This window comes from Gambusia affinis, linkage group LG20, assembly GCF_019740435.1.
Source record: "Gambusia affinis linkage group LG20, SWU_Gaff_1.0, whole genome shotgun sequence".
Taxonomy (NCBI): Eukaryota; Metazoa; Chordata; class Actinopteri; order Cyprinodontiformes; family Poeciliidae; genus Gambusia; species Gambusia affinis.
In genome coordinates this window covers 23,549,214-23,572,343 of record NC_057887.1, presented here as the reverse complement: position 1 = coordinate 23,572,343, position 23,130 = coordinate 23,549,214, and the positions used below count along the sequence as shown (strand labels likewise).

The 23,130-nt window shown below is 41.9% G+C and overlaps 1 protein-coding gene across 1 annotated transcript in view; it reads right to left on the bottom strand.

Moving 5' to 3' along the window:
• Nucleotides 1-23,130, bottom strand: part of snx29 (sorting nexin 29) — a 92,450-nt gene that overhangs the window by 55,905 nt on the left and 13,415 nt on the right. The window contains exons 12-14 of the mRNA XM_044102185.1: nt 21,958-22,021; nt 21,425-21,553; nt 11,485-11,570 (exon numbers count right to left, since the gene is read on the bottom strand). Coding sequence (XP_043958120.1) covers nt 11,485-11,570; nt 21,425-21,553; nt 21,958-22,021 — 279 coding nt within the window. The remainder of the gene's footprint in view (nt 1-11,484; nt 11,571-21,424; nt 21,554-21,957; nt 22,022-23,130) is intronic.

Sequence of the window (23,130 nt, the reverse complement as noted above, 5' to 3'; positions counted from 1 at the left end):
TCACCACCAGAACCGCCCCGACCCAAACGTCTGCAGGGAGCTGCAAATCGCTCCAGCCCGATTCCAAACCACAAAATCCAAACCTGTCAAAGTTCATTAAGTAACTTCAGCAGCTGCCTGCGGCGGGGTCCTGCTGCTAGCAGAACATTTTCAGGTCGCCTGACTGACGCGTGTTAAACAAACACGAATGTCATCATTAAACGCTGAACTTTCAGGAAGCAATCAGCATTTTACATCAGGAGGAAACAGAAAACCTGAACTTCAGAAGCTTTTCACACAGCGGAGGATGAAAGAGCCGTAAAAACACGGAGCAGTACTTCTTCCTCCATTATCGTCTGTCTGCTGCCACACATCAGTCGCAGCAGCCGCCGTATCGGCCAATCAAACGTCCCTGTTTGGATTATTCATTAGAAACAGCAGATCGGGACGAGCAGCACTTGGGGGACAGGAAGGCCAAACATGGAGGAGACGAAGGCGGACTCTCACCGCCGCCAGAACGCAACAAGAAAAACACTTTCATCCAAAACACAAAAGATCTTTGCAGGAAAAAACTTTAATTTATTTATCTCTGCTGTTGGCCGCGCTGCAAAATTCACAGAGAAACTAACAAAACAAAAAAAAGTGGATTCTCTGACAGCGACGCCTCATTTAATCTCCTGTTTCTGAATCTGAGCTGCAGTTTCTAAACATGCATGAAGCCTCAACGTGCTCCAAGATTCACGGTGACCTTTGACCTGGACCACATGTCTGTTTTCAACGGTGACCTTTCAGTGGTGGGACTTGATCGTATTTTAATTGAAAAACATAAATTGACAAAGTAAGCAACATTTTCACTAAAAGAATGTGAATGAAATGTTTTTGATCTGTTTTTAGCAGCAAACTGCTTTTCTACTCACTCAGATTTAAAATGTTTTGTTGTTTGTCAGATTTCCAGCTGCACCAGAAACCAGGAAAACGGTTTAAACTCAGGATTTAAATAAATAAAGTGACTATTTACAGTGAAACTGTAACCTGTAGAGTCTGTAATTAAGAAGAGAAATCTAAATGAAATGCAGCCGGTCATGTATTCCTCTTCAGTTGAACATCAGAAGTGATGTGGAACGTTAGCCGCTGAACGTTAGCCGCTGAACGTTAGCCGCTGAACGTTAGCCGCTGAACGTTAGCCGCTGAACGTTAGCCGCTGAACGTTAGCCGCTGAAGGTTTCCTTCGTTTCCAGCCAAAAGCAGCAGCAGGAATTATGAATCTGCTCATTACGATGATGATGAGCAGGACTTGTGCTTCATCCCGGTGATGCGTGTAAATCGTCTGGTTTCTGGCGATTCGTGCTCTGACTGTAACGGATAACGAGCCGCTGCAGCGCGGCGTCATCGGCATGCTGGACGGCGGCGTGGAGCTCAGAGCTTCGTCTGCTCCCACAGGAAGCCGCAGCAATGAGGAGGAATCACGAGCGGCCCCTCAGAGACCCCGGCTTATCTGCTGCTGCAGTGTTTGTCCAACAGATGAAGCTGCTGGTGGGGCAGAATAAGAGGCTCCGCTGCGATCGTTTCCTCCTGGGTCACGTTTCTTAAACGCCAGATTCTCAGTCTAAGACTGAAACCAGATGCAGAAATCTGCTTGATGAAACGTTTAAATGATCGCAGCAGAGAAACGGACGACCCACATCCCGTCTTTACCCAACAACAAAACATTTACTATTTAAAAAAGGAGGCACAGAGAAAATCTGAGCTGGTCTCAGGGTGTCACAGAATGGAGGACAAGAATCAAAATGTGAGAGAAATGAGCCAAATAAGTCAGAGAGAAAGACGGCGACGCAGAAACAGATTCAGTTCAGCTGAGACCAAAACACTGAAGACTTTATCCTCCAGTTTCTGGGAGAGAAGATAAATCACAGGCCTGACGCAATAAGCAATAAATCAGATAATCCCATTAAAACCAGCTCAATAACTTCCACTTACATGATTTATTGTTTCTCTTTCTACCAAAAACTGGATGGTAAAAACCTTCAGTCTGATGTTTTGGTCTCATCTAGCAGAGGCTTCATGATTCATTTTATTATTTCTTTGTTCAAAATGTTCATCAGAATTTAAGGATTATGTGTTTTTGCATTATTACCATCATATTACTGGAAAACAGCCTCAAAACAACAATATTATCGTTTATCGTGATAACGTCGCGTTGATTTATCGTCCAGAAACATCAGCTGCCATGACGGCTCATTAGCAGGACCCCTGCTGCTCGCCTCCTGCTGCTCGTCTCCTGGACTTTTTAAACTGTAACCTCCACATTTTAACTTCTCAGGAAGCAGATTCTCCGTCTCACCTTTAAGCCTGCAGGCCTTTCACCGAGATACACGGTGCTCTTTAGCATACAAGAAGGATTACCATGTTCAGAGAGCTACTCTTACCTCAGCACATTACCAACTCACACACACACACACACACACACACACACACACACACACACACACACACACACACACACACACACACACACACGCGGCTCGGCTGGGTGTGAGCGGAGAGAGCTGCGGGCGGCGATGAGCAGATAGAGATTTGCAGGTTTGCTGGTGGCTCTGTCTCACTGCTGGGTTTCCAATGAAAAGCCTCCAAACAAGCGTGGATAGTTATCTGAATAAGCCTCTAAATATTCATATCCAAATCCCAGCAGTGGCCCAGAAAGGAAAATAAACCTCCTAATCAAGGCGAGACGCATCAGTCAGAGCAGAAACTGCTTCCTGAAGCGACCAGCAGCCGGTCACATCTGGGCTGATCGGATCCGTCAGTTTTGTGCTGCTGACCTTTTGCACAGCCAGTAATCAAACATCAGCAGGTTACCATGGAAACGGCTCTGGACGGGACAAAAACAGACCAACAGCTTTAATTTAGGATTTATTTCTGTATCCAAACAGCGCCTCGTTTGTTGGGAGTAAATTCAGCTTTTTGAACCAAACACCTAAAATCATCTTTTTAAAACATGAAACTCAGGATTTATAAATATTTATTTATAAATATCTATTTATCCTCAGGATAAATATTTATTCATTCTCTGGTTCATTGTCGGATCCTCCTGTTAATTCCTCGTTTCCTCTGGACCAGATTTTACTTTTATTTGTTGTTTTTTTAATGTTCAGGTTTTATTTGCCTGATTTGAAAGCTTTTTGTTTTTTGTATAAATTACTGTCATTTTACTCTTTAAAATGCCAAAATTTCCACTTAGTTTCATACCTTGCTCCATCTGATGGAGTAATTTTAAATATTAAATGGTAGAAAATGTGACCAGTTCCTGAGTCGGTTTTTGTCCCAGATACGTTTTTACTCTGACCTCAGGATAATCTCTGTCGTGTTTATGGAACAATATTCCAGACTTTGTGCTGATCAGCAGATGCTCCAAACCGTTTCATTATCGGCTCAGTGTGTCGCTGTGGCAGGAAACTGATCAGCTGGTTTTAATAAACACCTCCATAAATTTCACACGAAGCCTGAAGATCCTCCAGCACAACACGGAGCGGCGTGGAGGTCTGACAGGCGGCCTCGGGCGTTAAACCGCCGTTCTTCACGTTCAGAAAGAAAATCATTTTTAAACTATTTATTAAATCTGTCTCCACGTTGTGACAGAAAATCTGTGGAAAGATTGATCTGCTCCACCTGAAGAAATGGACGACCAAAATCAACCAATCAGAACCAGGAGGCGGGGCTTCATGCTGTCAATCAACTTGCTGCTAAATGTGCTAATGGCAGAGAAACAACTTATTACAGGAAAACTGTTTATCTGCTGTGATCAGTGGCTATGCTAACTATCCTTAGCAGAGAAAAAGGGGAGTGGTGATTGACAGCACTAAGCCCCGCCTCCTGGCTCTGATTGGTTGTTTCTAGTTAGCACTGAGACAAACTCAATTATTTAGAAACGTTTCTACAGCTTTAAATTAAATGAACAAATTAAATGTTTTCTTAATTTATTCGTTTAAATAAATTAAGTGACAAAAATAAAATAAATTAGAGACAAAATCTGCAGTTTAAAGAAGCAGCTGGACGTTTGCTGCTCACCGCTTCATCACGTCGTCGAAGGAAAGGCCTGAAAACATCGACGGCCCTGAACCGTGAAGTCCTGCAGGAACCGGGACCGGCCGGGTCCAGAACCGGCCGGGTCCAGTCAGGATCTGCTCCATCAGAACTGGGTGGTTCTTGGAGTTTCAGGATGATATTTTTATATCGACTGAAACTCAAATATTAATAACCTTCAATCTGAGAGCAGCAGCTAAAAAACTGTTTAAATCACATTAATGTTCATGTTGGATAAAATCAAAAACTGATTATTTTTATATTATTCCACTTTGAACTTTATCTACGCAGTTTAATATTAATTTTTTCCTTTTTATATATTTTATCAATAATTTATTTTAAATCAAGTATTTTGTGTGCCAGAGACTATTTAAAAACAATATGTCACTATTTCATTATTTTTATGTAAAGGTATATTTTATATATATATAAAATGCATATTTACAAAAAAATCTATTTTGTTTCTTTTTTATTGTTTCTTTTTTAAATATTTGTGTTTCTGTTCTTTTCCAGCAGAATAGAAAATGTTTTTTTCTTTAAATGTTCCTGATTTTAACACAGTTGATTATAATCCTGTTTATAATTTTCTCCAGAATCCATCAGCATCTTAAATGAAGAAAAAATCATTATTTTCATGAACTTAGGAAACATCTTCTTACTGTCTATATTTAACAGATTATGAAACAAAACTAATCTGTAAATTATTGTAAGATGAAAAGAACAAAAAAGTATTTAGAAGTGCAGCTTTTCCAGAACTGGACAGAAATCTAGTTAATGTTCTAGTTTTAAATGTTGGATTTTAAAAGTGATGAATAAAAAGTTAAAAGTTGTCAAAACGCTGCGGCTGCCAGCAGGTTCTGGAGCCCAACGGAGCGATTAAAATGTTCATTAACACCGACCCGACCAGGTGAGGAGATCCGTCACTGCCCCGCGGCGCCCACCTGGACGCACCGTTCAGAAACACACACACACACACACACAGCGACCACCTGCTCCCACCTGTAGCAAACAATAGGTGATGTCACCTTTCTGCTGCCAGGTGAGTAAACAGAGTCTGAGAAATTAATTGCCGTATGCCGTCCACACACACACACACACACACACACACACACACCCTTTGGGTTGGTAAAGATGTCGGATCTGCTGGAGTCCGACCTGAATGGCCAAACGATTCATAGGCCTGTCACGATAACAAATTTTACTGAGTGATTAATTGTCTCAAAACTTATTGCGATAAACGATATTATTGTTTGAAGATCTTTTTACATTGATTTAATAGAAATGACATAATAATTCATGTGATTTCCTGCCAAAGATAGATACACTTTATTTTCAAAAGAACATTTAACACTGGAACTGATAAAATAAACAAAACAACCAAAAACTAAAATAAAATGGATTCTCAGTCTCCATTAACAAAAATGAATAAAAACACCAAAGTGTAAATAAATACTGGATTCAACCAAAAGAGTTCAGATTATAAAGTCTGTAAACCATATTGTCCTTCAGTAATCATTAGATTTAAATAGAGAAGATGGAACATCGACTACCTGATGCAATAGTTCACACTACACGTTAGTTCACTCCTACATTTTCCCCTTAAGACAATCTGAGAACGTTGATGTTCTCAGATTGTCTCTTGTGGTTTCATAACCGATCATCCTGTAGTGTGTGGTGTGTTACGGTAGATCGTTGTGGCGCTCCGATCTAAATCAGGGGTTTTCCCCACTGGGAGCTTAACGCAGCCTGTTGAATGTGACAGGTAGCCAATCAGAAAGCATTCTCCTCCTGCTTTCTGAGGGGAAATTACAGAGGGGAATCCCAAACAGCTGACACGGAGCAACCCGAAGTCCAGCGGACATTGGAGATGATATGTGGAAACAACATTAATGTTTATAAAACATTTGGTGTAAAGAATATAGAAATGATGAGGGGAGGAGTTGGAGCCAAATTGGTACCAGTTGATGAACCCGGTAACTTTTCAGCTGTTCTTCGTTAACGTGACATAAAAAGGTTCTAATGATTTTCATTCAGTCAGGACGTTACGCTGACACTAGAGCCACATGCACTGCAGGTAGATTGTAGTAAAGCATTGATTAATGCCTGGTTTTAAAATGACTTCACTGGACTTGGAGCCATTATTTTGTGCCCATTGTTGGACACCACACGGCCCGATGGAACCCGATGGAACCCGATGGAACCCGATGGAACCCGATGGAACCGTTCTACCTAGGATTTCTGTGGGCTAACGTGTGATCTCTCAGGTTATGAAAATGGGCCGACAATCGGCCGACAGCTCTAAGATGGTGTAGTGTGAACTGGACATTACACTGAGGAAATGAGGAAGGGAGGGTCAGTGGAGAGCAGCGGAGTTGAACCTTTTTTCATTCAGTGTCATCAACAGAAAGAGAAAAAGGCTGGAAGAGACGATAATTAAAATGAGGTTGATAGTTTTAATTTATCGTATTAATTGATTTATCGTTTATCGGACAGGTCTAACGATGCTCCTCGTTTTCTGATTCCTGCCATCATTTAGGTTCCATTCACATTGTAAAAACTAATTTAACCAACTATTTAGTTATTTATGGAGCAAATATCTCCATTTGAATTAAGACCAAAGTAACTTACAAGCAACTTTTCAGCAAGAAATAGGAGTTTGCTTAAGTCAATAATTCATTAATATTGATGAAAAATTACCAGTTCCTCTGGCAGATTATTTTACTTATTGTATTATAAGTGAAATAATCTGACTTTTTCATCAATATTAAGGAATAGTTCAAGTAAAAGAAGCTTTAATGTCTTGTTGAAAAGTTACTTTTGTAATAAAAAACTTGCAGCAGAGTCCAGGCCAGGTGCTTGATGAGACTTTGTGTTTTTGCAGTGCACATCGACCGGGACTCATTACTTTCTGGGATGTAAATAACTTCTGACCGTCACGCCAGCTCCGCTCATTTTTTAATTTAGGCCGGCTGCAGTTCCCCCACGCTGCCTCTAGGGGGCGCAGCATGTCGTGTAGACGTGCCTGTCTGCAGATTCATCCAGAAACCGCCAACATGCCTGCACACATTGTTTCATATTAACCTCCCAACACTGCTGATGAGTTCCTCCTCCATGTTGACCCGTTAAGCCAGAGCAGCGCTGAGGAACAGCTGACAGCCGCCGGCGCCGTTCGGGCCGAAGGCGAGGCAATAACCGCCGAGCCCAGAGTGTAATGAATAAGTTACAGGCCTGTTGGGGCGGCGGCGGTGACAAATGCCTCTCATCCACTCATTAGGCCAGAGGCAGCAGAGAACCAGCTTATTGGCTTTTAAATGGCCGTGTAATCCATCTCCTTACTGCTGATGAATACGACTCTGTCCACAGGGCGGGCGTGCGCTGGGGGCGGAGGCTGTTTATGGGCCAAACATGGTTAGCGCCTTCTGAGGCCGTCAACCTTCCAACTATGAAACTTTAACGTCTTTATTTCAAGTGACAGACCGACAGCAGCTCAGTCTGAGGCGCAGAAGGAAAACTAAACGTTTCAAACAGTGGTCTGCATTTTCATTTTATTTTAGTTTATGCCTCTAGTGCCAGCTAATCTGGTTCATCTGGAGCGCTGCAGCCGATTCTGAGCACAGCAATCTTTGGTGTTTCCCGTTAGGAAGCGATTCCCAGAGGAGCCGCTGTCAGTCAAACCCAGCTGGCCGGACGCCACCGCGGCGACGCGCCGCCATGCGGCTACGGCGCCGCCTGAGAGAAGGAAAGGCTTTGAAACGCCGTCACCGTGGAGACAAACAGCTTTCCTTTACAGGGTGTCAGCAACGGGGAAGCCACGTTTCCATGCAGCAGCAGCTCTTCTCTCCAAACGCAGCAGAAAATTTCAGCGTTTATCAGCTGTTGCTGATCCAGAACGCTGCTGCTGCAGGTCTGACTAAAACCAGGAAGATGAAGCACACCGCCCGGCTCTACAGTCCTTCGCTGCTGGATGATAATACATCACTGAACAGATTAAAGATCTGCTGCTGCTGGATCAACCTGCTGGTTCTGGTTCAAACATGGATAAGCAGCATTCAGCTTCTATGTACCTCAGATCTAGAACAAACATCCAGAAAACTGAAAAAGAGCTGAAACCCCGAGTTCCTTTAAATGTAGACTAAAAGCCTGGTCAGAGCTGATTTTGAACCGTTAATGAAACTTTGATCAACATTCTGATGAAGATACGATGTTTTCTGGTTTTCTGTTTCGATATTTCTATCATTTTTATGATGTAAAGACTCTGTTGCTGAAATGAGACACAAATAAACTTGATCTAAACAACATGCAAAAATAAAATCGCTTGAAGTCACAGAGCAGCTAATGAAGACGTCATTAAATGTCTAACGCGACACGTGAAGCTCACACGCAGACGTTCAAACAGGAAAACGAGTCACAATCAACAAACCAGCAGCTTGAAGAGCAGAGAGACGCAGAGAGACGCAGAGAGACTCAGAGAGACGCAGAGAGACTCAGAGAGACGCAGAGAGACTCAGAGAGACGCAGAGAGACGCAGAGAGACGCAGAGAGACTCAGAGAGACTCAGAGAGACGCAGAGAGACGCAGAGAGACTCAGAGAGACTCAGAAACTTCCTCTCACACAGAAACAGTAATCATGGCCGACTGCGAGGGAACAGGGAGCCGCCTGAGGAGCGATCGCATCTGCAGTCAGACAGGCAGTGCACTGAACACAGGGCAACACAGAGGAAAACATCACTCTGCATGATGTCTGCTCACACACACACACACACACACACACACACACACACACACACGCGGCGTGGTAGTCAGCATCAAAGCACGATGGAGAGAGGTGCATCATTAGCAGGAGGGAGGAATCACTGAGACGGTGCTGAGAGGAAAACCAGGAACAAGCCAGAGATCCACACAGATCCCACTGGTTTCCTGATTTTCACTGGTACCAGTCCGATCGCTCCTCATCCTCACCAAACCGTCCCGGGTCCAACGGGACACACAGGAGGTTCTGGACTGCAGAAACACTAAATACTACGGAGCGTTTTCGTTTAGTTTTTAGAGCAAATATCTTAGGTCAGCTGAAATACAAGAAAACTAACTTACAAGTTACTTTTTAGCAACATGAAGGAGATTGTTTAATGTCCATAATTCCTTAATATTGACAGATTATTTTGAAATTAACTGATTATTTCAGTTACAACATGGAAAAACGTCGTGTTATGAGTGAGAGGACTTTCTATCAATATTAGAGGAGTTGAAATAAACTCCTTTATCTTGCTGAAAGGTTCCCTGTAAGTCGACTCTTTTCTTTTAAAGTTGTACTGAGGCAGTTGCACCAGATCATTTTGTGTTTTTTAACTGAATTTTTTTATATAAAGATGCCTGGATTTAAAAATGGCTCAAATTCATTTTATAACTGGTGGGAACTGATTAAAAAGTTAGAAACGTTCAAATTACGAGGCCTTTCTTAATCAAAAACTATTGACAAAATCAGCAACATTTTCCATTTAAAACTCATTTCTGCTGCTAAATAATTGAATGAAGAGCCACATGAGATGAACTATAAATGTATTTGTAGTTTTTAATCTTTTCTTCAGGTTCTTGGAGCAGAGTTCATCTTTTTCCAGTTTCAGGAGCTTCCTTAGAAATGTGGACGATAACATTAGGATTTAATTATTCTTTTCTATTTTTGCAGAGAAGCTGATTATTTACACAGGAAATGGAGGCTGGAGGCGGTGCACCAACAACAACCTTCCTGTGTGAAAGGCTGGTTCCTTCAGAGAACCGACGCTCTGACAGGATCCTGGACGAAAACCCAAAGAGACCAAATCAAAAACCCAGAACCGTTTCTGTAGCGCTCCTAAAAATATTTCCAGTTTTCCAGCCTGAAGTGTTTCCCTCTGACAGAAACTCCATTTACCAGGTGAAAAACAACACAAGTGACCAAAGCCAATATTTCTTCTGAAAATTTGTAGGCAGCTGATATTGCTGTGCAATAAAAGAAGGATTTATAGACATAAAAAACACATTAACATGACAAAGGTCTGCAGAGCTCATTACTGCGCTTTCACAAAAACAGACAAAAAAAGCAGCTCACAAACACATAAACCCTTGAAGCGACAGCGATAACCGCTCTCCCCTCGCTCCCCCAAAATGCAATTAACTATTATGTGTCCCGTTGTAATCTGCCGTGCTCCTTTTAAAAGCAGCGGCTTATCTTACTGCTCTTCACACGGAGCAGCGCTTCTGTCCCCCGGCAACGAAAACGCAAAGTCAAAGTCGAATCTCAACCCTAACCCGACGGCCGTCAGACCGAGAGGAACCACTGCTGCACAAATAACTTCAGATTTTAAACCGTCACATTTCCACCATGTCATTTACTCATTTAGAAATGTCAAAGTTTAAAGAAAAATAATTGGTAAGCTAAATGTTTAAAAACTAAATATTTAGCTATGAGGCAGCTAAGTATTTTGATATGTAGCTATTTAGCTACATATTTAGCTGAACACATAAATATTTAGCTCCAGACTAAACATTTAGCTCCAGACTAAATATTTAGCTCCAGACTAAATATTTAGCTCCAGACTAAATATTTAGCTGCAAACTAAATATTTAGCTCCAGACTAAGTATTTAGCTGCAGACTAAGTATTTAGCTCCAGACTAAGTATTTAGCTCCAGACTAAACATTTAGCTCCAGACTAAACATTTAGCTCCACACTAAGTATTTAGCTCCAAACTAAATATTTAGCACCAGACTAAACATTTAGCTCCAGACTAAACATTTAGCTCCAGACTAAACATTTAGCTCCACACTAAGTATTTAGCTCCAAACTAAATATTTAGCACCAGGCTAAATATTTGGCACCAGACTAAATATTTAGCTCCAGACTAAACATTTAGCTCCAGACTAAGTATTTAGCTCCAGACTAAGTATTTAGCTCCAGACTAAGTATTTAGCTCCAGACTAAGTATTTAGCTCCAGACTAAGTATTTAGCTCCAAACTAAATATTTAGCTCCAGACTAAGTATTTAGCTCCAGACTAAATATTTAGCTCCAGACTAAATATTTAGCTCCAGACTAAGTATTTAGCTTTTGCATAGCTGAATATTTAGTTCAGATAGCTCTGAGCAAGCCAAATAATCAGCCATTTAAAGCAGGAGTTAATGAAGAGGCTTTACTTTGACAGTCCACGTCCGGTTATCAGAAAGTTAATTAACATTTTAACCAAATGTTTTGCTTCGATAAATATTTAGCTTCAAAGTAAATATTCATTTTTGACAGTGTAGTTTCACAAACCGATTATTGAAAATCCTGAGAAAAGTGATGAACTGATGAGGTGAAATTTCATTTGTTCTCTTTGTGAGATTTTCTGGAAGCGAACGTCTGATTTCTGGTCGGGGAGACGTGGAGGAAGGAGGAGTAGAAAGCGTCTTACCGTCGTTGCCTTGGCTCCCCTCTCTCTTGAGCATCTGAACAGCGCCAACATACTTCTTCAGCTGGACCTTCAGGACTTCGTTCTCCCTGAACAAACACAGGAAAGTCTCAGAAAGCCGTCGACAAAACGCAACGTTTAAAATCCCTCATCTTCTCCCCCAACAGACTGGATGAGATTTCCAGTGTGACACAAGGCCGTTTCCTTCTAACAGAAACGGGGTCGAAACGGGTCCATTTCTACGGTAGAAGCAGCAACTGGCCCTGGCTTTGAAGGACGATTTAGAGACTTCATATTTCATTTTGTTTTTTTATATTTAAAATGTCTTTCAGCTCCAGAGTGAAATGTTCATTAGAACAGGTTTGATCTTTGAGAGTGAGTCCTTGTATAATTATTATGCCATTACTGTGAAATTACTTGAAAATGGTCTCAAAATGGCAATATTATTGTTTATTGCAATAATATTTATTTTAACTTCTGGGGCGATTTACCGTCCAGCTCACTTTGTCATGGTGAAAGGAAAAGTCCTGCTTCTGCAGAGATAAATGTGTTTCATCCATCAGGTTCTTTCTCTGTTGAATATTCAGTGAACAATCCACAGGCGGAAAATCGTCTCTGTGTGCTGAGAATAAATAAAGTGCTGAAAGTTGTTCAGAGTTTCAAGTTCTCCAAGCAGCAGCAGGTGAACGGCGGCGGCTCTGAAGCCCTGAGGTGAAATGGAAATGTGGGAACAGGACACGGAGACGGCGGTCGTCCCACAGCGCCATCGAATCAATCACAGCGACGGAGCGGCTTTGTGCCGCCGCCGGTTAAATTTGACCGCCTCTGTCTGGCTCCGCCCCCAGCGCGGTGCGGCCGGACTCGACTGCCCAGCTTATCAAACTCTTTTCACCGCCAACAAAAGGAGAAGCTGGCAGGAAGCATGAAGAGCTCAGAGAAACGTTATCAGCACGGCGGCGGCCCAGGCGCTTCCGGGCCTGAGACCGTTACTGTGCGTTTTTACTGACACCAGAACACACACACACACACACACACACACACACACACACACACACACACACACACACACACGCCCTCTGATTCTACCGACCCGGTCCAGTGTTCAGGTTATTTTAGCTTCTGGACCTTTAAAATCAATCATCACTTCATTAAAGGGGCAGTGAAACGTGTTTTACAGTAACTGTTAGCTTCAGCTGCTATAAAAATGCTGCAGCTTTATGTGAAAAACGACTGAAAATGTCAGGAAATGATTTAGCTGGATAATAAAACAAAAGGAAAATTGTTTTGTCTAGTTTTTCCAGTATTAATGCGGTAAACCATTGAAACCCACAGCGTTGGTCCCAGTATGTGTGAACTATTCACATCATCACCTGCTACTAATGGAGCACTTCAACAGCCTTTCAGTAAATATTACAGTAAATCATGTTTGTTTAAGTGTTTAATGGGTGTATAATGCTAATTAAGTTTTGGTCCTAGAAAATTAAGAGAATAATCTTAAAACAACCTACGCCACCAGAGAGCGCTATATCTCAAACGCAGGAGGTTCAATTAAACGTCTTCTTAAGGAAACATGGCAGCAGCAAGAGACTGCTCTGACCAGCAGCTCCTATAATGAGCTGGTTGCTAATTGCTGCTGGCTAGTCTGAAGGAGCTGAGTGGGGGAGGAGCTAAACCTCAAAGGCGGGGCTAGGTCCATCCAGGTGTTTAACAGCTGAATGGTTGCCAAGGAGAATCATATGTCACTTTAAAGAAGTAAGAAGTATATGGGTACTGCCCTTCCCCCACACGTTGCTGCACAAGGAATAAAAAATAAATACATCAGCTGATTGGGAATAATTATGGCTACAAGAAATGTTGATTTTATGGAAGAAGAGTCTTCCTTTAAATATGAAACATGTTTAGTATGACTTTTATAAGGAACGTTTGCAGCGTCATGATTGGATGAAATCCATCCTGAGGTTTGATTAAATGACCATCAGAGGTTCGGTTCAAGCTGCTGCATCATCTGGTGTGATGGAAAGCTCTGGGTCCAGAGGGAGGAACACATGCTGCTAGTGAAGCGTTACTTTAACTAGGAACTCCTCCGTTTGTTCAGCAGGAAATAGTTTATTCAGAACTAAACGCTTCTCTGAACCAAACAATCCAGGACGTACAGTCGCTCTCTGGTTACGATGCGGCGAATTAACACATTTTACTGAATTATTGATGGCTTTGATACGACCAAGAGGCTTTCAGCTGATGTAACGGGCCGGGCTTCTCCATTATTCAGCGCAGAAACAGCTGCAGCCGAAACGAACAAGCCAATTGTTTTCACCTCGTTAGGTTTGCTGTGTCAACCTCAGCCACGTTCGCCGCTGAATATCAATCACAACCTGGGAATTATTGCAGATTCCTGATCCACAGCGGATTCAGTTTGATCTGTGGTAAAAACAGCTGACAGGACAACAAGGCAGGAGTTTTATTTACATCCCATCATAAAAATACAACTATAGAAACATTTGAGGAGGTTCTCCCAGACAGCTGCACTGCAAAAACACAAAATCTCACCAAGTATTTTGGTCGAGATTTTAGTGCAAATATCTCCGTTCACTTGAAATAAAACAAAACTAACTTACCAGTAACTTGTCAGTAAGATATAGGAGCTTGTTTTAAGTCAATAATTCCTTAATATTGATTAAAAAATACTAGTTATGATAATCTGGTCTATGAGGCTGATTTCCATCCAGGGTTAATTCACACCAGGAACGACTTTGGTTAAAAACCTGATTTCATCTGTGGTTTGATTCCACGTTGTGTTTTTTTCCAAATGGAAAATAAAAACAAAACGGGATCGCTCAAATTTAAAATCAGGAATATCACAACGTCTGCAATGCAGGGCTGCAAGTAACGATTATTTTAGTTGTTGATTAACTGGTCATTGTGAGGATTAATCGGGGAGAGTGATTTCTTTTCTTTCTGCATCTACAACCTGAACGGTGAGGATCGGATCACGAGCTGAAGGGAAACTCGTCCCTCAGAAGTAGAAATACAGAAACTGCAGAGCGGGAAGTGTGTGTGTTGTGTGTGTTCAACAGACAAATGTTTAGTCTGAAAGCTCGGAGTGTAAAGGTTAGGAAAAGGTTTGAAGGAGGGAAATATTACAGAGAACAAGGTCTCAGGAGGAAGGCTGCAGCCAGCGTAGCTGCAGTAATTACTGCGTTTGTCTTTATTTCCCTGCGTCTCTGCAGGATTCCTCGCACGTCGTCTTCATCTGCAATAAACTGGCTGAACCGCCGTTGTTCAGGTGAGCAGCCTGTAGAGGCAGAACGACGCTCCAGAGGCCAATTTACAGCCAAACGGCCCAGAAAAAACTCAAATAGATAAATATTTAAACACCATTTCAGTTTATTGGGTGCAGCTCTGAATGTTTAACAGACCAGAGGAAACGGGTTTGTTGAGGTTCTGCTGTCCCTGAAGAACCGGGTGTTGGGTAATTATCACAACGTTTATCATTTATCAGGAAAATTTTCTAGAACAATTTAGGTTTTTTGTTGTCATGATAAGTTTCAGTTATTAATGGTAAATAAAAAACCTGAATGTTGTTTTTGTTGTTTCCCACTTTGTTCCACAGGATAAAAACATTTGAAAATATGATTAAATCTGACGTTGACAATGTATTCTGAATATTATTTATGTTTTTTATTTAAAGGAAAAGCTGAGCAGCTCAGCTAATATTGGTCAATTAAATCGCAGAATTTTATGCACAAACTGATTTTAAATACAAACTGATGAAACTTACAGAATAGTTTTAAATAAATGTTCTGTTTGTTTACACTGTCATCAGATTCTCTACATTGTTTTAATAGAAAAATTGGTTTTTGACCCTAAAATGGGTCAAAGGTCAAACTCAATCTCCATCATGGAGTTGGTTGAGGAAAATAAATTCATCAATATTCAGCTGAACAACTGGAGAAACAAACAAAATATGTAACTTTATGAAGAACCATGACCATCTAATTCATAAGATGTAGAGAAACAGAGGCTTCTTCAAATACGTTGTAATACAGACTGCTACAGGAGACCCTTCCTACCCACAATCATCATCTACATCATCTACAAACTCCAGGCCTCCAGTCGCCGTCCTGCAGGTTTTAGATGAGCCTCAGGTACAAAACACTGGAATGAAACGGCTACATTTCCTCCTCCTGGTTTGGATCGGTTCTCCAGAACCTTCATGACCTCATCATTCTGTTCAGGTGAAGCAGCAGAGGCTCAGCTAGAGGTTACAGGGCAGCGGGCCTCCAGGACGGGAGGCCCCTGTGATCTACAGTAACTCTGTAATTAAATGAGATACAAAAACATTTAGTTTCCTTTCAGGATCAATAAAGGATCAATAATATTAACGTAACCTAAAACCGGCTCCTAGTTTCTGTGCAGCAGCTGGACAATCATATCCTCTGAAGGACCGTTTCATAACAATAATAATAACAATAATAATAATAATAATTCAAGGTTACTGAGATTTGACGCTCATAACGACTGAAGTTTGTTTTCTTTCTCTGTTGAGAAATTCAAAGCTTCATCTCTTTCCAGTTTTGTAAATTCTAAACAAAATAATATTAACTGATGCTGATAAATCACATTATGGTTTCCAATAATAACTGGCCTTTAATAGTAAATTAAATTTCCCAAAACAATCGCTGGCGGCTCCAATAATCCAATTACTCCACCGTCAGAGAGATGATGGAGTAAAAAACGGTTTATTCTCGGAGTTTCCCAGGAAATGTGGATGTTGCTTTAATCATCACAAACATTCCTACAGAACCACCAGAACTGCAGCAGCAGCTACATCGGGTCTGAATACTTTTCTGACCCGATCAGAACCGCAGCTTTAGCACCAAGTTGCAGGTACAGAGCAACGGTTGACTCAGAAACACAACGATGCGTCTCTGCAGCTCAATCCCGTCTAAATCTGCAGATCAACCTCCTGCAAACTGATAAAGCCGTACAAACATCAATAACTGGATATTTTGGTTCTAATTCCAGTTGAAGTGCCTTATTTTACTTTCAAACTGCATTTTTAGCTCTAAATGAGATGGAAATCTAAATCCAGAGGGGATTATTGTTCCTGGTTGTGCAGATTGTCATCACAAGCAGCAGCAACAGTGATGTAACCAAATGAAATAAAATATATCATTTCCAGCAACTTCCAGCAGTGTTAGAGCAGTTCACAGAGCTGTAAATCAAGCTTAAGCAAGAAAAAAATATTTTTTATCTGCTTTCTTCCATCCTGACAAGGTTGGTGTGAGAAAACTAACTGGATGAAGCTTTCAGCTTCACTCAGCACATCACCGCCTCCACGGGCTCAACGTTACAACCAAATAAATGCTTCAGGCAGCTTTCCTTATTAAACCTGCAGAGATAAATGACCTCAACTCAAAGATATTCCAATCTAAATCCAATAATTTAGCAATTAATTCTATGAAAAGCAAAATCAGCTCCAGTTTGAGTTCACAAAGAATCCAACTTCAGTTTTAGGCTCACAGCGTCAGAACAGCAGAAATATATAAACGAAGAGGAGATTAAATAAAGTACATATTCTGTTTTTGTTTCCCAGCAGAGCAGCAGTCCGGAGGAGAAACCGATTAAGAATCGCGATTCTCATTTATTACAATTCAGAATTGATTTTAAAACTCTCCAAAATGTAATTTATTTATTAATTGTTAAAAAAAATCCTCTGTCCGTCTTCATTTTGTAACTACGCCCGACGGTTTGGCGTCGCCATGGAAACGGTACTGGAAGTAAACGGCGCCGAAAGTAACGCAACAAAATGGAAACAAGCGGTTCCGTCTTTGTTGAAGGAAATATTTGGACTTTTTGTGGTTTTTACCTGAATTCCCGGGAAGAAAACTGTGCTGGACACGAGCTTCACCGAGTTCAAAGTTCACAAAATGGAGACGGAGAACATCTGAAACACCGCTAATACAGGAAGCTAAGCTACAGCTGAGCCAAGCTACGCTGTTCCTCCCGGTACTGAGCTCCGAGAGGCGAACAGAAGGTCCGCTCTGAGCGGCGAGCTGTGATTGGTCAGACCATCCGATACAAGCCCTGGGGGCGGGCTGTGATTGGTCAGAAGGTTGTGGGCGTGGCTTACACGTAAACTATCAGAGATATTTCACTTCCCCTGTCCAGTTTCTGTATCCGTAAGCGGCATGAATACCTTAATGAAACGTTTATCTGACAAGATGAGAAATTATGAATATTCTTACTATTCTTGGCTAAAGAATAGTAAACTTTTTAACAGTCAGACAGCTAAAACCTCCTGGACCGATACAGAAAGATGGCGCTCTCTCTCTCTCTCTGTAACGCTTCATTAAAACAAAATGGAGGATACAGGCAGGAAGTGATTCACTCTAAAGCATGGATTAATATTTAAAACTTAATAAATGTGAAAATTACACTTCAGTGTCTCATTCAGACTGAAGCAGGAGGATCCTTTAATCACCGATCGACTGAAGCAGAAATCATTATGAAGTATTGGTTTTAAAAATGCACAATAACATTTTTTAAAACCAATAACCAATAGTTTTCTCTTTGCAAATGTCAATAGCCGATAACACCTTTAGTAGTAAGCAGGGCCGGCCCAAGCTTCCATGGGGCCCTAAGCGAAATGTGATTTTGGGGCCCTGTATTCCTGCTAACAATGTGGACCGGCTGCAATCAGCAGTCTGGTCATTAGATCAATCACACACCTGGTTTAAAAATCATCTCTGTCCTCTTCTGCTCTGCAGTGAGAGGTTTGACTGACAGACCAGGTCAGCATGTTTACAGTTAACAATATTCACCACACTGTTGCCAACTCAGTGACTTCCTTGCTACATTTAGTGACATTTCAGACAAAAAACAAAAGGTATCGGCCAAAATCAAAATGGGCAGGTCAGGCTTTTTAAAGATCAGTAACCAGGGATCGGCTATAAGACTGCAATCGGTGCAGCCCTACACACATATGAAATTTATTTCTCTTAAGTGTTTCTCCAATAGCTCAAAATCAAATTTATACCAGGTGAGTCTGTTTTTGTTATTATAATGACAGAGAAATTATTACAAAAAAAAAATTGCTCCACTGAGGGGGCAATTTTTGCTTACCTGGTAGTAAGCAAAAATGTAAGACCTTGACATCAATACTGTAATCAAGATTCAAAACAGATGACTCATGAAAAAATATACAATTTTGAATTTAAAAAACTATTACTAATCCATCATTTTCCCAAATCTATCAAACAAAAGCGTATCTCAAATGAAAATCTATTTAAATAAAGTGCATCAATAAAAAATAAAGGCCTCTAGAATTGGTCTGGGATTTAAACACAGAGAGAAAATGGTTTCCATAAGTTGACAGCAGGGCTGCTGGAGGTTTTAATAATCATGATTCATATTTTATCACCGCCGCCCAACACACACACTGGCTTCCTCGCTCCACTTTCAGACTCGTCTTTGTGCCAGAAAGTGAACTTTGTTTAATCCCTTGCAGAAGGAACCCGACTGGTCCAAATCTCCTGGTTATTGACGCCCCGAAACAAACATTGAGAACCAGAACGGCCGGCGGCAGAAAGAGAGCAGAGCGCCTGGCGGCAGATGGTCCACTCACCACGGGGCCGGGCCTCAGAACCACACCGCCGCTCCGGGATTACACAGTGCCTTAAAGGCATATGGAGATCACACCCAATCCAGATCTGGTTTAGAGTCTGGGTTTCTGTAGCAGCCGCCACGCTGGCAGATGGAGAGAAAGGTTACACTAAACTCATTACCTCTCCATTTAAAGTCTGATTTTCCTGAAAAGGCAGAGCGATAACTGAACATAATAAACTGATTAATCTGGATTTACTCACAACACTATAATCAGAGACATGGCCGATAATACTTTCAGTTTTATATGTAGATATTTAACATTAATTGGCATTTATTAAAAGAACAGTAAATCTAAATTCTTGTAGGAATATTTCACAATAAATGATAAACAATTTGCCCATCTCTACTGCAGATGACCTCAAAAATAATCCCTGCTTCTCCAAATATGGTCACTTCTGGTTTACAGGAAGGAAGCAGCCAAACCAAAGTCTTAAAGGGGCGGCATCCTGTTTTTCAGGCACATAGAATCATTTTATAAACAACCAAGTAACTACGTCACCTTAAATTCTTATAAAAATGCTCAATGTATCAAATGTGACAAAGAAAATTTGACTTCATAAATTAACAACTTAAAATTGGGCCTCTTTCTCTTTAAAACTCCTGCTCTTCCTGAAGCTCCGCCTCCAGGAAGTCATGGCTCCTCTATTAACCCTTTAAAGTTTCTACCAGTGCTGCTCTGAACAGCAGCTCATATAATGAGCTCAGCTGCTAATTGCTGCCGGCTAGTCTGCAGGAGCTGAGTGGGGGAGGAGCTGCGCCTCGGAGGCGGGGCTAGGTCCACCCAGGCGTTTAACAGCTGAATGGTTGCCATGGAGATTTAAGTATTTTTCAAACATGAATCAGGTTTGTCCTTGATGAGGAAAAAACATGGAAAGATAAAAAAAAAGTGGATTTGAACTTGTTAATCCTGCAGATATTCATTCATTCATTCATTCATTCCTCAGGGCGTTTCTCAGGTTGGACGTTTGTCTGCAGGAGGTCCAGTAAAAGCTGTGTGTGAATCTGCTGGTGGGTTTGGGTGGGTGGGTTTGGACGGGTTCTGTTCCGTTTCTGATTTTTCTGCGTGAGTAAGTCAGTAAATGAGCAGCGGCCCGTTTTTAGCCGACTCCCCTGTGCTGGCGTCTGCGTCAGACTGGGATCTATCTATGGAGGCTCGATCATCCTCTACCACCCCCATGCCCAATCAACCTCTCTCACACACACACACACACACACACACACACACACACACACACACACACACAGTGAGCCGCCTCCTTGGGTTTAGGTGCTGCGTTGCTTTCGAAGAGCATCCACACAGAAAAGCGCTAAAATTAGCCGACAACTGTTGGCTTCCTGCTGGAAGAACGGACCATCTGGTGCTGGAAATAAACATTTAACCCAAACGCAGCAGCTGGCATGAAGCCGCTCCTCGTTAGAGAAGCAGCCTCCGATAGAGCCACTCCAGAGCCAGGCCTCGCTCCATCCTGACCCGCCGCCCGGCACCCAGCGGGGTGAACGCGCCGCTATCACTTTACAGATATTAATAAATGTTTTCCAGAGGTCACGAAAGGTCAGCAAACAACCCAATCCTAGTCAAATCTAACAAATCCACTCTGCTACGTTTGTGCTGCTTTTGTTTTGAAACCATTACTGAAAGTTTAAAGGTCAGAAGGTCACCAGCCCAGAGAGAAGCAGCTCCCACTGCTGTTAGGATGTACAGCTAACAGCTAACAGGCTCCCAGAAATTAATAAAAAACCCTGAAAAAAACCTGGAAAAATTAATTGTGTCAAAATGTTTCTAATTTTAGTAATTAATGGATGAAAATTACTGAGTTAAAGGTTTTGGTCACCAATCAGCCACATCACTGACTTCTACCATGAGAGACCAACATGAACATCACACAGCTGCAGAGTGGAAGAAAAAATAAAGTTTTCTAAATTTTTCCAATGAAATGTTTCTCCTTTTGTGCTGACCGGCCGCTGACCGGCCGCTGACCGGCCGCTGACCGGCCGCTGACCGGCCGCTGACCGTTTCCTGATCATCATCTGATCAGGAAACACATTAAAGGAAAAATACCTGGAAGTATTTCAGCTCTTAGTTCAGTATAATTTTTGGAAAAAAACTATACTGAACTTTCAGCTCAACAAAAACTTCAGTGACAGGAAACATGCTGGGTGACACTTTGCAACCATATTGCTGAGCATGGTGTTGGCAGTGTGATGCTGTGGGCTGGTGCTGTACACACAGGGCCTTGTTGCTGAGGTTGTGGTGCGGAGACGGAGCGAGCGGTACCTGGCCAGCGCCTGGACCTTGGCCCCGTGCCTCTCCTCCAGCTCTGCCAGCTTCTTCTTGAGCAGCTCGGTTTCCTGCCTCAGGCCGGCTGAGTGCTCCATCTCGCCGTCCAGCAGGCCGCGCAGCGACCTGCACACACGCAGCAGGTCACGCCTGCGTTAGCAAACATCCTGCTCCCGCCGTTCAGAGGATTTACCTCCGCCGTTCTGCTGATGCTGTTTTCATAAACAATAATTTAGAGGAACGCCGTTTTAATTGGCGCTCGAAATGAGACGATGAATCACAATTAGCCCCGACGTAAAAACACTTCATCAACACAAATGTGTCTGCATCACTTTAATAGCCAAATCACGGAGAAATGAAATGCTGCTCAACAGATTTACAATCACTCTGATTAACGGCACTTTAAAAGTCTGTCCAACAGGCTGCGTTCAAACTGCATGGAAACTGAGATTTTATTCTGGGAAATCAAAGATTTTTCTTGAATAAAACGTCTTGAATGTTTTTCTGGGGGAAGGTTTAGAGGGACGTACGTGTTCTCCTCCACCAGCTCGTCCTTCCTGTTCATCATGGCTACGATGGCTTGACGCAGCTCCACTGAAACAAATAAACACCAGAATCAGACATTTTCACTGCTTTACTTACCACAACTGATATTCCCATCCAAACAGTTCAGATATTAAAGCAGAAACAACAAGGAGAAGGAAAAACTCAAGCCGGGTTTTTAAGACTTCCTGTTTCTGTGATTTGGCAGAAATCAGGAATAACAGCATCTCCTGATCATTTGTGTTTTCCTGCCAGAAAAACCAGTAAAAAATGTTTTATTGGTGACGTTGGTGAGGATTCAGAAACCAGAGTTGAGCAGTTTTCAATTATCTCAGGATTTTAACATGCGCAGGATGCCACTGATTTTGTTGGAAACAGCTTGCCATACTTCTGACATCATCCAATCTCAACATCCATTTGTCCAGAAATTATTTCCCAACAGACTTTTGTTTGTCAATATGGAAAAATACGCAGAAACCTCGGCTGATTTAAAGAGGAGCGGCAAAAGCAAAGGAGGAGGATTAGCAGAGCTAGCTAACCGCTGATGCTGTTAGCATGTTAGCATGTCAGGAAAGTCATGAAACTGTCAGAGCAACAGCTTTCAGAGGACTCTTCAGATTTGTTGCAACACTGACTGCTACTGGAGATCCTCAGCGACTCAGATTCAGAACAGTGGAACTGACTTCAGTTCAACCCGACCCGCATGAGGCCGGGCTGACGGGCGCCTGAGGCCGCAGGCGTCCCCGAGTCTAAAGACACGCGCTTTATTTGAGCTACATTTAATTCACATTTAGGATAAATAAGGATCTGAATCAATTTTCCTGTGGGAACGACGTCCTGAGTCTTTGATGCATTTTACCCATTTCTGTTTTAAAAAACAGGACAAAAAACAGAAATGTTTAAGAAAAGTTGGACAATATTCAAAAGAGCAACAAAAACAGAGAAAGGACTCAAGAAGCTGGATGAGAAAACAAACATGAGAAGTTCTTATTTTATTTTGTAGCGTTGAAAGTGAATTGTTGACGTGCGTAGAAAATGGATCTCTAAGGGTGTAAACAGTTTGCTGCAGAGGTTTATAGGAATAAGGAAACCTTCCTGTTCTCTCCGGTTTTAATCAGGACAGAAAAGCTGCATCAGATCAAACCAGATGGCAGAAACTT